This window comes from Falco punctatus (genome assembly GCF_963210335.1).
Source record: "Falco punctatus genome assembly, chromosome: 6".
NCBI lineage: Eukaryota > Metazoa > Chordata > Aves > Falconiformes > Falconidae > Falco > Falco punctatus.
In genome coordinates this window covers 2,239-15,644 of record NC_137585.1, presented here as the reverse complement: position 1 = coordinate 15,644, position 13,406 = coordinate 2,239, and the positions used below count along the sequence as shown (strand labels likewise).

At 44.9% G+C, this 13,406-nt stretch overlaps 1 protein-coding gene across 11 annotated transcripts in view; it reads left to right on the top strand.

Annotated features, from left to right (window-relative positions):
• Positions 1-13,406, top strand: part of LOC308065981 (trypsin I-P1-like) — a 24,864-nt gene extending 11,458 nt beyond the window's left edge. For 2 of the 11 annotated variants that reach the window (XM_080392724.1, XM_080392729.1), the window contains exons 2-7: positions 3,292-3,411; positions 5,558-9,749; positions 10,462-10,627; positions 11,233-11,486; positions 12,287-12,423; positions 13,153-13,406. In XM_080392724.1, the coding sequence (XP_080248850.1) occupies positions 9,707-9,749; positions 10,462-10,627; positions 11,233-11,486; positions 12,287-12,423; positions 13,153-13,302 (750 nt within the window). In that variant the 5' untranslated portion in view covers positions 3,292-3,411; positions 5,558-9,706 and the 3' untranslated portion in view covers positions 13,303-13,406. Of the gene's footprint in view, positions 1-3,180; positions 3,412-5,557; positions 9,750-10,461; positions 10,628-11,232; positions 11,487-12,286; positions 12,424-13,152 lie in introns of those variants that run through there. The other 9 variants (XM_080392722.1, XM_080392726.1, XM_080392725.1 and 6 more) reach the window with 8 other exon arrangements.

Here is a 13,406-nt window from a genome sequence, read left to right as displayed (position 1 = left end):
GACCAGATTAAGTCCAGCATGAAACTAGATTTAGCTTTTTCAGAGCCTTCACTGCATCCAGGGTGAGACTGCAACGAACATGCCTTTCCGTCATGCATCTGGATTTCCCTAGCCAAGAACAGTTTAGCCTCTTTCAGAGCAGAGCCTGGAAGCAAAGTAACATTTAGGTAGCATAGTCAATCAGGAGACTAGGACCCTGGCATGAAATTGAGTGATCCACCCTGGCAGTACAAAAGCCTTCTAGCAATTTTGGTGAAACAGAGGATTGCATCTTTTACAGGACATGCTCTGCTCTTGGCTGATTCCTGCTCTTTGCTCTCACCAGCTATTCTCACCACCTCACACTCCTTTTTTTTCCATAATCAAATAGTATGTTTCCCTTCAGCATATCCAGCTTTGCCACATCAGTGAGCAGCACAGTACATTTGCTACCTGTGATAGTTGTGTGCTTCATATGCTGCAACTTCCATAAGAGCACGAGACAAACATTTTGTTTGTGCTCAATAGCATGCAGACTGTCAAGGACAACCTAAAAACAGAAGCCCAAAATACACGTGTTTAGCGATACCTTCTTAAAGATACCTTTGGCTCTTCTGGTGCTAGTTCCCTTTCCTTGAATGAAAGGTAAGTCCTAGGTTATGCAATAAAACCAGGAGCACAGACAGGCAATGGCAGGCAGGGGAGCCCCAGTAACACCCCACCCTCACTTTTCCCAGGCCGAGCAATTAGCTCACTCAAAGCTCATCTCTGCAAGCAATGAAGGTAGAGGCACAATAGGAGGCAACTTCTGCCTTCAGCTGGCCCTCACAATGGGAACACCAGGTGATGGCAGCCTCTTGTGGTTTCCCTTCTCTGTCCATGAAGTTTTGCTGTGAAGAGATGCCTTGGTCCAGCTCAGAACTGTACGTGTTTCTAGGGCAAGGAAGAGAGGGAACCTGTAACAAAGCAGTGTGTGGGTAGGTAAATAAAAGTGCCGCAGAGCATGCTGCTGCTTGTCAAGTTGCCAAGGGGCTGTCCCTCCCGGACTGGAAGGAATGCCAGGTCCCCTGTGTATGTTTCCTCCCACCTGTAATGGTGCCATCCTCCTACATCCATAATCAGAGGCTGGGCTCTCTTCTCACACTGATCGACCTCTGACTGGGCACCTCTGTCTTTGGGTGGATCATCAGTATGTAGCAGAACCTTGAATTCTCCTTCTGCTTTGTACCCTTTCCTTGGTGCTACAGCGGGGTCTGTGGGGAACTAGTGGCCCAGAACATGGCTGTGCTTCTGTAGCACCAATTTTAAGAGATATCTTCTGCCTTTCACTAACCACATCAGCCTCAATTCTTAATGCTGATATGTGGGTTTGTATTTCTGAAGGCTGAAGCTAGATGCTGCTGCACTGCTTTGTCTGCCCCCCTGCCCTCCAAAGTCCTGGCTCCATTCCCCGACTTCTTCTTCCTTGTCTTTCTTCTGCTCTTCTTCTGCCCATCCCCAATCTGTCTCACATCTCTCACTTCGGCAAGGTGGGGATTTTATCTTAGTGCTCCACCCCCTTGCTGTACTGTGTCATCACTCATAGCACAGAAATACATGGCTGCATCCTTGGATGTCACGTTCTTGATTGTCATCACAGAGCGATCATTACTGTCTCTGCTTATCTCAAACTTGTCTTTACTGTAACCTTCCTCGTAAGAGCTCTGCATCCACGTAGAAGTGCTGGCTACTAACTTCAGACCATCCCTTGGAGGCTGCTGGTACCAGAACATATAGGCAAGTCTGCTATTATTCTGGTAGCACGTGATGTCCACAGTCTCTCCAGCTTTCTTAAGGGTCTCTTTGGGCCACTGTGTGATAAGGTTTCCCACCCCAGGACCTGCATGAGTGAGAGGAAAAAAGAAAAAAGGGAGGAGTACAGATGATGGCCAGAAAGGGTCCCTTACGTCATGCCAGTCCTGCACGGCCTGGATGCTGCAGATGGATTTGTTGTCTCTCACCAGGTAGAAAAGCAAGGAAAACAGTCAGCACGGTCACAGAGCAATGCATTTCTGCTCATCACAAGGTGAGAGAGAAGAGGTTGTGAGACTGATGCCCCTCCCCTTGCTCTGATTTTTCTCTCAGGCTTGGGCGGGGAAGAGAGGAGGGACACTCCACCTTTGATACCCTTTTTTGTGAGCCATTAGAAGCAAAGCTGAGCATTCACATGACTGTAAATTTTGCTGTAGCTTTTCTACAAGATAGGCAGTGTTCTGAGCTCCTGACAAAATGTGAGATTGCTTGCAGACCAGTAAGTTGCTGGCTGAATGTGGTACCATCTGTCATTCCATCATTGTGCATGCCTGAGTACGAGATCTGTTAGCCACGAACCTGGGAATATTGGCTTCATAAATGATTTTTTGGCTCATTTACACCTGTGGATATAACTTGAGCCATCCTTCCAGACTGGTTTATTCCAGTAAATGTAGACATATACCGTTTCATTCTGGAGAGACCTTCTTAGTACCTGAAAGATGATACCTCATAACTCAGAACATATGTAGGCAGAAGCAAAGATGATTGACCAAGATAGCATAGGCACAAAAATCATGTTTAATCACATCTAAATTTCTTTGGTTTTGGCGTCAGGGCAGTATCTTCCCTGCAGTTTAATCTTCCTGTGAGATCTACTTCAATTCCTATTGCTGCGATGGAGAGACGGGACACAGCTTGATGCAAGCAAATGTCAATTTATTATATAGAAACACGGGTATATATACTTTCAGAAGTCGTGCGTTTTAAACAGATTGGTTCTTTAGAGCTAAGCATTGCATACTAGGCAATCCCCAATTGGTGGTTAACTACCATCAATTAACAGCAAGGTGTTACCTTTCCTTGGTGCCATCCGTCCCCCACTCCCTATGCTCTCTCAGCATGACTCATCATGTTAATAGTTGTGTCTATACAAGCTCGAGCACATTCCCCTCAGCTAACTGATTGCCACGCATGGTCTTAGTTTCCAGCCTGCTCCTGCATCCTATTACAAAAAGCAAGGCATCTCTGCCAGCCTTTTTTTCTGAAAGCAAAAACTGTGGTTAGACATTTAGTGTCACAAACAGTCTGCTTCCTCTAGTCCGCCAAATGCATCCTAGTTAGCCTTGTCATAACCTACACCACTCTCTATTCTTATCTGAATATGTAAGATTCAAAAAACTTACATGATTGTAGCTGGTTTATTCCTTGCTAGTACTTTGAATGAAGTAAATATATTTCATTTCAACATTCTTCTTCGGTGATCCTGATACTGCAGTCTCTTCTTTGTTATTCCCCCAGTGCCTCTGGCCCACAGTGCTCCAGGACCCCTCCCTAGCAGCAGAGCTCAGGCACTATGAAAGAAGACATAACTTTTCTTATTCCTCAAAAGAGAACATAACAAAAAAGAGCAGCAGCAAGGTAAACATAAATATGCAGCTAGTACTGCCCCTGCTCCTTCCCTCCCTTCCACTCCCCATCCTTCCTTTCTAACTCTATCTTCTTCCGTGCTTTACACTGCTATGAGATCATGGGCATTTTCCCCACCTGCTTGCTATTGCTTTCCTTTCCCTAGCAGCTGGTCTGTGTTACCTGCCAGATCCTGGTGAACCCAGCCCACCTGCTTCAGGTGTCCCTGAGGAAGCAAAGGGGATGCTGATAATCATCGGTCACAGCTGTTGACCTCATGACCTGATTGCTCTGTGTCTGTGATCTCTGACCACTGCTTGGCTTTCCACCATAGCTGTACTGACCACCACCAAAGCTGTCACAGTATTGGTGAGATGCTAACTTCACCATTGGCAGGAGCAAAGTGGGACTCTGTTCTGCTGCTTTAGGGACCTGCTCCCTCTCCTCCCTTTCTCAGTAAGGGGCCAGGAGTAAGGAAAAGGAAGTGCCTGGCTTCCTAGACAGTTGCACCGTTCCCTAGCCCCTCGTCTGCTATTCAGTAGCTCTAGGGCACTGCTCCCAGCACACACACCTAAGCCAGAACAGGCGGGAAGGTTCAGGAAGATCTCATGTAAGGCTGCAGGGAACCCCGCTTGTGTACAGTGGTCGCCAGTCCCCAAAACAAATATCTGTAAGGCTCTTTAAAGAAGGCTTTTGTTTGTGCTATCATCCTAAAAGGAGCAATAGGCCAGGAGGGTAGTGGCCAAGGAGCCAGGCAGTCATCAACATACCACTAGGCTGCAATCATTTCTTCAATCAATATAATTGTAGACCTTGGTGTAGACACTGGGATAAACTTTCAGAGCACACTCTGTTCTCCATGACACAATTCCCTGGAGTTTTCCAACGCAGGGAGTGGGGCCACCTGAGTCACCCTGGAAAGAAAAATTTAGAAGTATGAGATGATCTCACCTGGAAAGGTTTTAACCTGGAACAAAGAATCCAGGGAATGCAAAGTGAAGTACAGCAAGTCCTGATTTGGGAGTACGCAAAGATAGCACCCCGTATTTGCTGACCTATCATACCCTGCAATAATCCACTTCTACTGCACTTAGTGCCCAGCACATGTGGCTGGACCTGCCAGTTTGGTGAAGCCCACCCTTTATCAAAACCCTGTTGGAAGGATACTGCAGCAGAACGGAAAACGTGGAGATGAGGAGGCATAAGCACTCTGCCGAACTCTGACATACTGTGCTCCTGGAGGTACCCTGGGGTGTGTGACTCAGGGCTCTGTGCAGACGCGAATGCTTACTTGGCATGCATCTTTCCCATCATCCAGGAATCCTACACAGATCACGGTGCTGGTGTAGAACCTTAGGGGAACTGGCTCCCAGGACAGCAGTGAAAACAAGGTTTTGTCTTGGGACTCATTGAGGCACACTGGCAGGACAGTTTGGGGAACTCACAGACAGAGCATGGAAAGGCTGCAATGCAGGAGTGAAATGCATATGGGTCTCATGGATCTGGCAGCAGAGCAGAAGTGTGACCAGGTACATGCAACACACATACAGCTACTGCTCAGTGTGTTTCCTCACTTTGAAAAAGGCACTCGGGACCCTCCCTGGCACAGGAACTGGGCAGAGCTGTGGGTTGAATTTTGGCCCTGTAGTCCGTGGTGGTTGCCAACTGGATCAACATCATGTTGTTATCAAGGCTCCTTGAATCATATCTAGGATGGTGAATTATTAATGTGGCATTCCTGACTAGTTCACTGTCTTCCTTCACACAGTGTTGCATTCACCCATCCTCACTTGTATACAGCTGCAAAATTACCAGCATAGAAGAGCAGCAGTTAACTGTGGGTAGAAAAACTTGGTGCCACACGGGGTCTGGCAGACATCTGGAATAGAGTAAGGGAGTGTTGCCCTAATCAAAGGTGCACATGTCACAGAGCTTTAGGAGCCTTATGATTTCATGAAACAACAGAGTCTGGTCACTACAGCTATGGTGGTAGGTCTTGCTAGTTGGGCATCCTGTTCAATGGATCCCCATGGGGCAGCAGTGGCAACAGTGTGAGCATAGATAGGTCACTTCAGGCAGCTAGAGCAATGCTTAGGGAAGGAAGATTACGTTTGCTGTTGCAGAGGAGCATGATCCTTGATCTGTGCTCTCTCTGCAGAGGTATGCCTTAAATTCAGGACAAGAAAAATCCATGGAGAAAGTCTGAAGGAATTAAAAAGAACAAAATCATAATGGTAAGCCACATGGGCATGCAAATGTGTACAGAAAGGCATTTTAGGATGCACAGGAAAGGATGCCAAGAGTCCAGGAATACTGGAAAAATCATGTAATGCAGTGGGAAAGAGGGTAGTGTTTCTCCTTTCATTTCAGGTACACCATGCATTGCCACCTTGGATTCTTTTCTTTTGCTAGGCACCATATTCTAAATCTGGTGGCTTTGCAAGATTCAACTAGAATCCAGATACACAACCCAATTAATACTTAGGATTTCTAGCACTGAGCAGCTGACCAGACCCACTGATTGTTGATGAGTGAACAACCACATAAGTGATACCCAGCATTCAAGGACACTGGTAGGGACCTGAACGCTCTGGGCAGTTGTAGCCTCCCACAGTCTTATCAGCAACCTCAGGAAAAGAAAGTGAGAGGAGGAGCACTGAATTTCACAGCACCAGGCCTGGATCCATTCTTTTAAGGTGTAGCAGGAATTAGCAAGAGTCAAAAATGTTTGTAAAACATTTGTAAAACAAAAAACTTTGTAAGTCTTCACAGCAACTCCTGAAATATCCTCCCAAGTTCTTTCTGTGCTCCTCTGAAACGTGAGGCTTTGTCTTTACCACCCTGAGTCGGAAAGCAGAAGAGCAGAAGCTGCCAAAGAACTTCACAAATGAAATGTATGCAGCCTTCACACTGGCACCTTCACTTCCACGGCACCTTTGGAACAGGATGCAACAGCTGTATAATGATGGAAAGCACACGGTGCACATCTGTGTAAGTTGAGACATGGAAAATAGCAAATGCAGTTGAGAGTGTCAGCAGAAATTTAATTTCCTGGGGGGAAGCCAGGGGTGGGCAAGAGAGGAGGAAAGCCCTGGTAGTGAAGAAACCAGAAACAGTATGGAGGCTGTGCAGAGTTGGAGGCTGATGCTATAGCAGAACGTAAAAAGAACATGTAAGGTATTTGTTGAAACTACTAGAACAGTGGTCTCCAAACATTTTTGATCGCATGTCCCTATCAATAAAATATTTTTGAGCACATGCCCCCAGTAGATGTATATTTAGTAATTGATAATTACTTACATACAGTACTGAAGTTCTAGTATTTTCACCCCACACACATCTTGCATACCCCCAGGGGTGCATGCACCCCACTTTGGAGACCACTGCACTGGAACATCATAAACCAGGAGCTTGTCTCTGATTCTGTAATATGAAAAGAGCAGAAGATGCAACCCCCTTGCCCAGACACTCTCCTAGCCTCAGGTAGCTGGGGGCTTGATGTTCCAAGGCCAGATGGGGTGTATTTCAACCAGCTTCTCCCAGGCAGGAGAGACTTGGGAAGAGAGAGTCAGCAGTGCCTCCACCACCAAGCTCCATCAGATGCACTCAGAAACTCCTCTGCTTTATACCCCTGGGAAGCTTATCTCTGTGAGCTCACAGTCTTGCCAGGTTTCCCTTTCCCAGGATCTTACATCAGCTTGGACAAATGTATTTACTTTATCTGAGTCCAGTGATGACACAGCTGACTGAAATACTTGAACTAGGAACATGGATTTCTAGAAATGCAAGCTGCCATTGCTTGCCCATTCATAATACCTAACACAGCTGCCTTCCATTCACCAACCCTCCTCCTTCCCATGCACCTGGAGCTGCCAGTACTCTGCTGCAGCATCATCACTGCCTTAAATGACAGGCTTGTTTGCAGCTGGAGGTGTACCCCCCAGAGTGTATTTTTTGAAAGTCCCTGAAAAATCCCTTGCCATGGGTCTGTGGAATGTTCAGCAGCATTGAGCAAAAGAGGGTATTTACATTTCAGGTAGGCACTGCTCATCTTAAAGAAAGGAAAGAGGGGTGGGAGAAGGTGTTCCAATTTCAACCTGAATGCAAAGGAGTCTCTTCATCCTTCACAGCTCTCACAACCCCTGACGGGCTGTTCTGAAGCAGTCTGTCTGCTGGATGACCTCTGCATTGGGCACCACAAACACCCTGTTTACCTTCCTTTGAGATCAGTTTGCTCCATGGGCTGCTTTACTGGCACTCACCCTGGAGTTCTGGAATTCACGAGAGCCTCTGGAACAGGTCCCCAAGAGGCAGACAGGAGCATGGGAGGGACTTGGGTGAAGTGTGTTCACTCGACATCTGCCATCAAGGACTTAGGAACACAGGAGCCACAGAAACTATGGCCCAGGACTTTTGCCATGAGCTCTTGCAGTAGCCTGGGAAGGGGTCAGTAGTGCCCCCTCACTGATTTAAGCAAGTAGCATAAAGAGTCTCAGACAGACCTTTTTCTTCAAGAAGATTACCAGCCAGACCTATATGATGCCTTTCCTGCTGTTACGAATAACTATAAAGACCAGAGTAGATTAAACAAGTAACAAGGGAAAACAAAACAATACCAAGATAAAGGCAGGTATGGTTGATCTTCCCAATTCAGATGCTGAATTACTGGATTTTGCTGAAATTTGGGTGGATACTAAATGAAATACTAAACCCTGTGAAAAGAAAGAAAAGAAAGCTGTCCTTCATAGCCTAAATGTTACCTAATAGGTTATTAGAGCTATATCTCAGGAAAAATATTGTTTTAAAATATGTGATGACAGCCTGTCTCTATGCCAATGGCATGTTTTGGACAAAGAAATTATAAATCCACAGGGAGATCAAATTACATTCTATTGTAGATTAAGAATTGTTCTTGCCTTGCTCTACTTAGTCATGATGGGATTAGACAGCTTTGGTAATTTTTGCCGTGATTAGTGCTATTACAGACCTTTCCCTTTTCCATGGGAAGTTTCCAATCGTTATTTGTTTCCCAGGATAAAACATGTTTGTAAGAAAACTGTGCACTGATACCAGTTTAAAGCCTGAGACAAGTCCTTCAGCTCCTTGGAGGAGTCCCTGGCCATGGACTTGTCCTTTAACATGAAGGAAAAGTTCCATCTGGACAGTGTCGCTGTGTGTACCAGTCCTCCAGGGCTCTCAAAAAAGCTGATCAAGAAATGGAGTAGAAAGATTATTCCTGTTTAGTCTCTCATGCCATTTCAGCATCTCAAACCACATGACTTCTCTTTACAGTCACTTGAGGTTATCCCATGTCTTTCAGGAGCCAACATGATGAAGTTGGCAGCTGCTTGGAAAATGATTATTCATCAAATGCATTAAGTTTTAGCAAACTCAGCATCATGACAGCAATTATCGCTTTTTCAGAGAAGGATTTCAGAAGATCTCATTTCTGTTCACAGGATTTTTGTTCATATACAGTATAACCATAAACATGAATGTTACTCTGAAATTCTTCTGTGGCAAAAATGAGTCTCTATAGAACATTCCAAAACTGAAGAAAAAAAAAAAAAAGAAAAAAGAAAGTGGTTTAGTACTTAGGCTGATATTATATAGATTAGATAAGAGAAATTATTTCAAAGAGATATGGTGTGTATTCCCATATTTGAACAATTTCAGTTGGGGGGGGCACAAAATAGGGTTTTTGTGCTCACTTATTGAAATTACTTATGAATAATTTTATTTGGGAATACACTGTGTTCTATATGACAAAAACACATACATTAGCTAAAAAAAGGAATTTGCTAAAATAAACTTAATAACACTGAGAGGGTTTTTGGAGGTTTTTTGTTGCTGTTGTTTTTATTTTTTTTCCAAACAAATGTATAGTATCTTAGTCCATTACCTACAATATTCAGCTTCCAGTAAAAAATACGCATTTTTAAGAATGATACCATTATCACAAAGGAATGTCAAAGGGGTTTGAGGGTTGCTTTCAACAGGTGCTGTGTGTAAGAATGAGGCAGACAAACAACTATACATCTTCCAAAGGCCAAACATATTTTTAAATTGAAGGCTGCCCTCTAAAATAATTTAAAATAGCTATCTTAGGAAAGGTTTATGATTAACTGATATGTTATTTGTACTTTCTACCAGCACCTGTTAATGCCCACATCTGGATCTTCAAGTTTTCCACTGTGTACTTTTTGTCTGGAGAAAACCTTGGATTAGAGATAAGGCCATTTCAAAAGATGTATTTCTAGCAGCTCACACTTCCAGTCCACCAGTCTGGGCTTGAGGCTGTGTCAAGATGATGAAATACATACTGTTTGTCACCTTTGTTGGTGTGGCTAGTAAGTATATTTTTTACTTCTGTTTTTGCATATTTTTTGCTTCTGTTTTTGTAATGTATAAGGAAGCTCATTTTCTGAGCAAATCTGCAAGCTGGTTTATTGTGGGAAAGTGAAGTCCAGTTTCAACTTGAAAAAATTTTAAGGCAAAGCTCTGCAGTTTCTTGTGATTGCTATTTGTTCACAATTGCTTGTGCCACAAGATGGGGAATGAACACCTTTGTAGGAGTTCTTGGCCCAGGAATTCTGAAATGTGTCTGTAGCTTCAAAAAAGACTGTCTCTGTCTTGAGGACTATGAAGTACAAAGATAACACCTCTGGCTCAGGAAGTCCTAAAGCTGCTGTAAAGTTTTTGACTACGGGTGAGTCCTCCAAGGAAACACTGCTGCAGACTTTTTTTGTACTTGCACTCAGCCCACTATTGACTGCTACTGCAGACAGGACCCTGGGACAGACACACCTTTGATCCAATCCAGAAAGAACATTTTTATGTTCTTATGCTCACTCTGGGACCAGCAACAGATACACGAGATGCCCATCTAAGTCACATCACCTTATTTTAGGGAGCAGCGAATGAATGTCCATTAGACTTGCCCACCATTGCTACTGTGAGTTTCCACAGAGGTAGAGCCTACAAGTGAGATGCTTCTGTCAGTCACAAGGTCATAATATTCCTTATGCCAGATGTTGATTCCTTATGACACTTATCTCCCAGCTGCCGTCCCCATCAATGCTGATGATGATGACAAGATCGTTGGAGGCTACACCTGTGCGGCGAACTCTGTCCCCTATCAGGTGTCCCTGAACTCTGGGTATCACTTCTGTGGAGGCTCCCTCATCAACAGCCAGTGGGTCCTGTCAGCTGCTCACTGCTACAAGTCGTGAGTCAAAAAAACCCCACATTCTTCTGTAACCTCTTTCTTTCTTCCAGTTCACTTCTAGCGGGAATTCTGAGATGTGAGAACTAAATATGTAAGTGACTCCATTCTGGAGGCAACCAAGGAATGGGTGGCTCATTTAGGAAGCTGGACTGAGGCATCGTAAGCAGTATTTCACTTCTGCAAAGGTTTCTGAGAATGCAGAGCACTTTCTGAAATGACAGTGTGGTAAACTAACAATGACTTACAGGCTATGATTTCTTATAAATTGGATTCATCTTGCTAAAACTTAGTCAGTGTAGAACAGGAAGAGGAATGAGGTCAGGGGCATAGCAGTTTGCCTTTTTCTGGAGTGTTTGTACAAAGCACTGATACATATTCAGCCTGTCCTAGCTCAACAAAATAAACCTGCAGAAATTCACCACCTGTACTGGGGGTGGGTAAGATCTCAGTGTGGATCCTCGGAATTTGCTGCAGGACAAGAAAGATAATCTGCATGAAAACAGCTATTATGACAGCAACGTTAAAGTGAGAGTGTATGGTGACGAGAAGTTTCCTTATGACCTGCTGGCAGCAGTAAGGTACATGCCATTCCCCCTCTTTTCCAGTCGCATCCAAGTGCAGCTTGGGAAACACAACCTGGCACTCTCAGAGTCGACTGAGCAGTTGATTAACTCAGCTAAAGTCATCCGCCACCCTGGCTACAGCTCAGCAACACTGGACAATGACATTATGCTCATCAAGCTTGCCAGGCCAGCCCAGCTCAACCGAGCTGTCCAAACCATTCCTCTGCCTACCAGCTGTGTGGCGCCAGGCACCACATGCCTCATCTCCGGATGGGGCAACACTCTCAGCAGTACCGGTGAGTACTCCATGGGAACGTGTGGTGTCTGGGGGCATGGGAGACGCTCCAAGACCTCACAGCTGGCACTGAACAGTACAATGTAAAGCACAAAGAAGTGCTGTGGGACGGGCCCCTTTGGAGTGATCAGTCAGTGTAAGACAATAACCATTTCACTGCTTTAAAGGCAAATCTTTATAAGGTTTTTCCTCTTGTTCTGCATTACAAACATGGATATGATCACTCAAGTCACCCATATGCCATTCACCAGCATGTTTGTGCTGCCATAAGTTGTGTCCTGCACTATCAGCTCTGCAGTGCCAACCACCAGCAAGTTAACTAACGTCAATAGAGTTCTCAGTTCTCCGAGAGCAAGATCCAGATCTGTGATTGTGGATCTAAAGTTACTACAAAAGGGCTCCATTCCCTTACACCAATGGTCAGAGGTGTGGATGGTGACTGGTGTCTAATTCACTGACGACAACTAAATCTGCATCAGAGGAGAGGACGGTTTTCCTGAGGCACAGGTTTCCTCCAGCATACGTGCTACAAGAGTAGCTCCCAGCTCCACATCTGCCAATTGATGGTGTTCTAGGTATCAGAAAAACTAATATGGCTGCAGTGTAGAATGGTGGACCCATGGGCAGGATCTGTTCCACCAAAACAAAAGGAATCTATGCTGTAACTACTGTTCAGAGGAAAAATGACAACAGCTAAAACAGGACATTCAGCAATTACTTTTCTGCTAAGAAAGATCTTCTTGGGGCTCTGAAATGAACTCAGAGACTTTATCAACCATCTCTCCCTCTATTTTCTTGTAGATCCCTATCCAGACACCTTGCAGTGCCTGAAGGCTCCTGTACTCCCCTCAAGCGAGTGCAGTGAAGCTTACCCTGGCGAAATTACCAAGAACATGATATGTGTAGGATTCATGGAGGGAGGAAAAGACTCCTGCCAGGTACACCTGCCTCTCCTTTCCCATATGCTTCTCTCCTGTCTTTTGCCAGTAGAGCAGGCCTTCATATCAGAGAATCTGCTGTACTCATTGCACTGGCCTGTCTGAATATTGTTTTTTGAACAACAGCAGAGACTTAGGGCAAAAGTTGCTTACTGAGTGAGGCTAGCATTTTTTACCAGTCAGTCAGTCATCGTCCCTTTTTGAGACAGTAAATATCTCTGCCCTAAATCTCCAGAAGCAGACTATGCCACCTCCTGAATCTTAAGCTATTGACAATGGAGGAGGGCTGCACCAGGGAGTCAACAATAACCACGGTCTCTTTAGAGCTTAGGACACAAATGTTAGTTTTGGACTCACTGAAAATAGCCAGTACACCAAGATCCAGGCAGCATGGAAAATGAACACACCTGACAATTGCTCTGCATTTTACATGTGCCTAGGTCCATGAAATATTTGACAGAATAATGTCTAAGACACACATATCCTAAGCATCTGCCAAGGACTGCATCCGTCAAGAACAGGCAGCTTACTCATCTTTAGCTGAGGTGCCCTCAGAACTAAAGGCACAGCAGCATCAGATGTAGAGTGGTAATCAGCAATGACCTTTGTAGACCTTCTGTGTAGAAAAGCCCAATGGATTTGCCCTGAATGACAGTGATTTCTGGGATCTCTGGCTCATCACTTATGCTGGTACCATTTGCTGAATATTTGCATCCTTCATGTGCACAGGGGGATTCCGGCGGCCCAGTAGTCTGCAATGGGCAGCTCCAGGGCATTGTTTCCTGGGGCATTGGATGTGCGCAGAAAGGCTATCCTGGGGTTTACACTAAGGTTTGCAATTACGTCTCCTGGATCACAGCAACTATGTCTGCCAACTGATAACACTTTTGTTCTATGTGACCTGCTTTTTCTCCTCATCATTTTCTTCTGTTTTGGGACTGGACATGTGAAAATTATCAAAAAATAAAGACTTTCAGGCACCA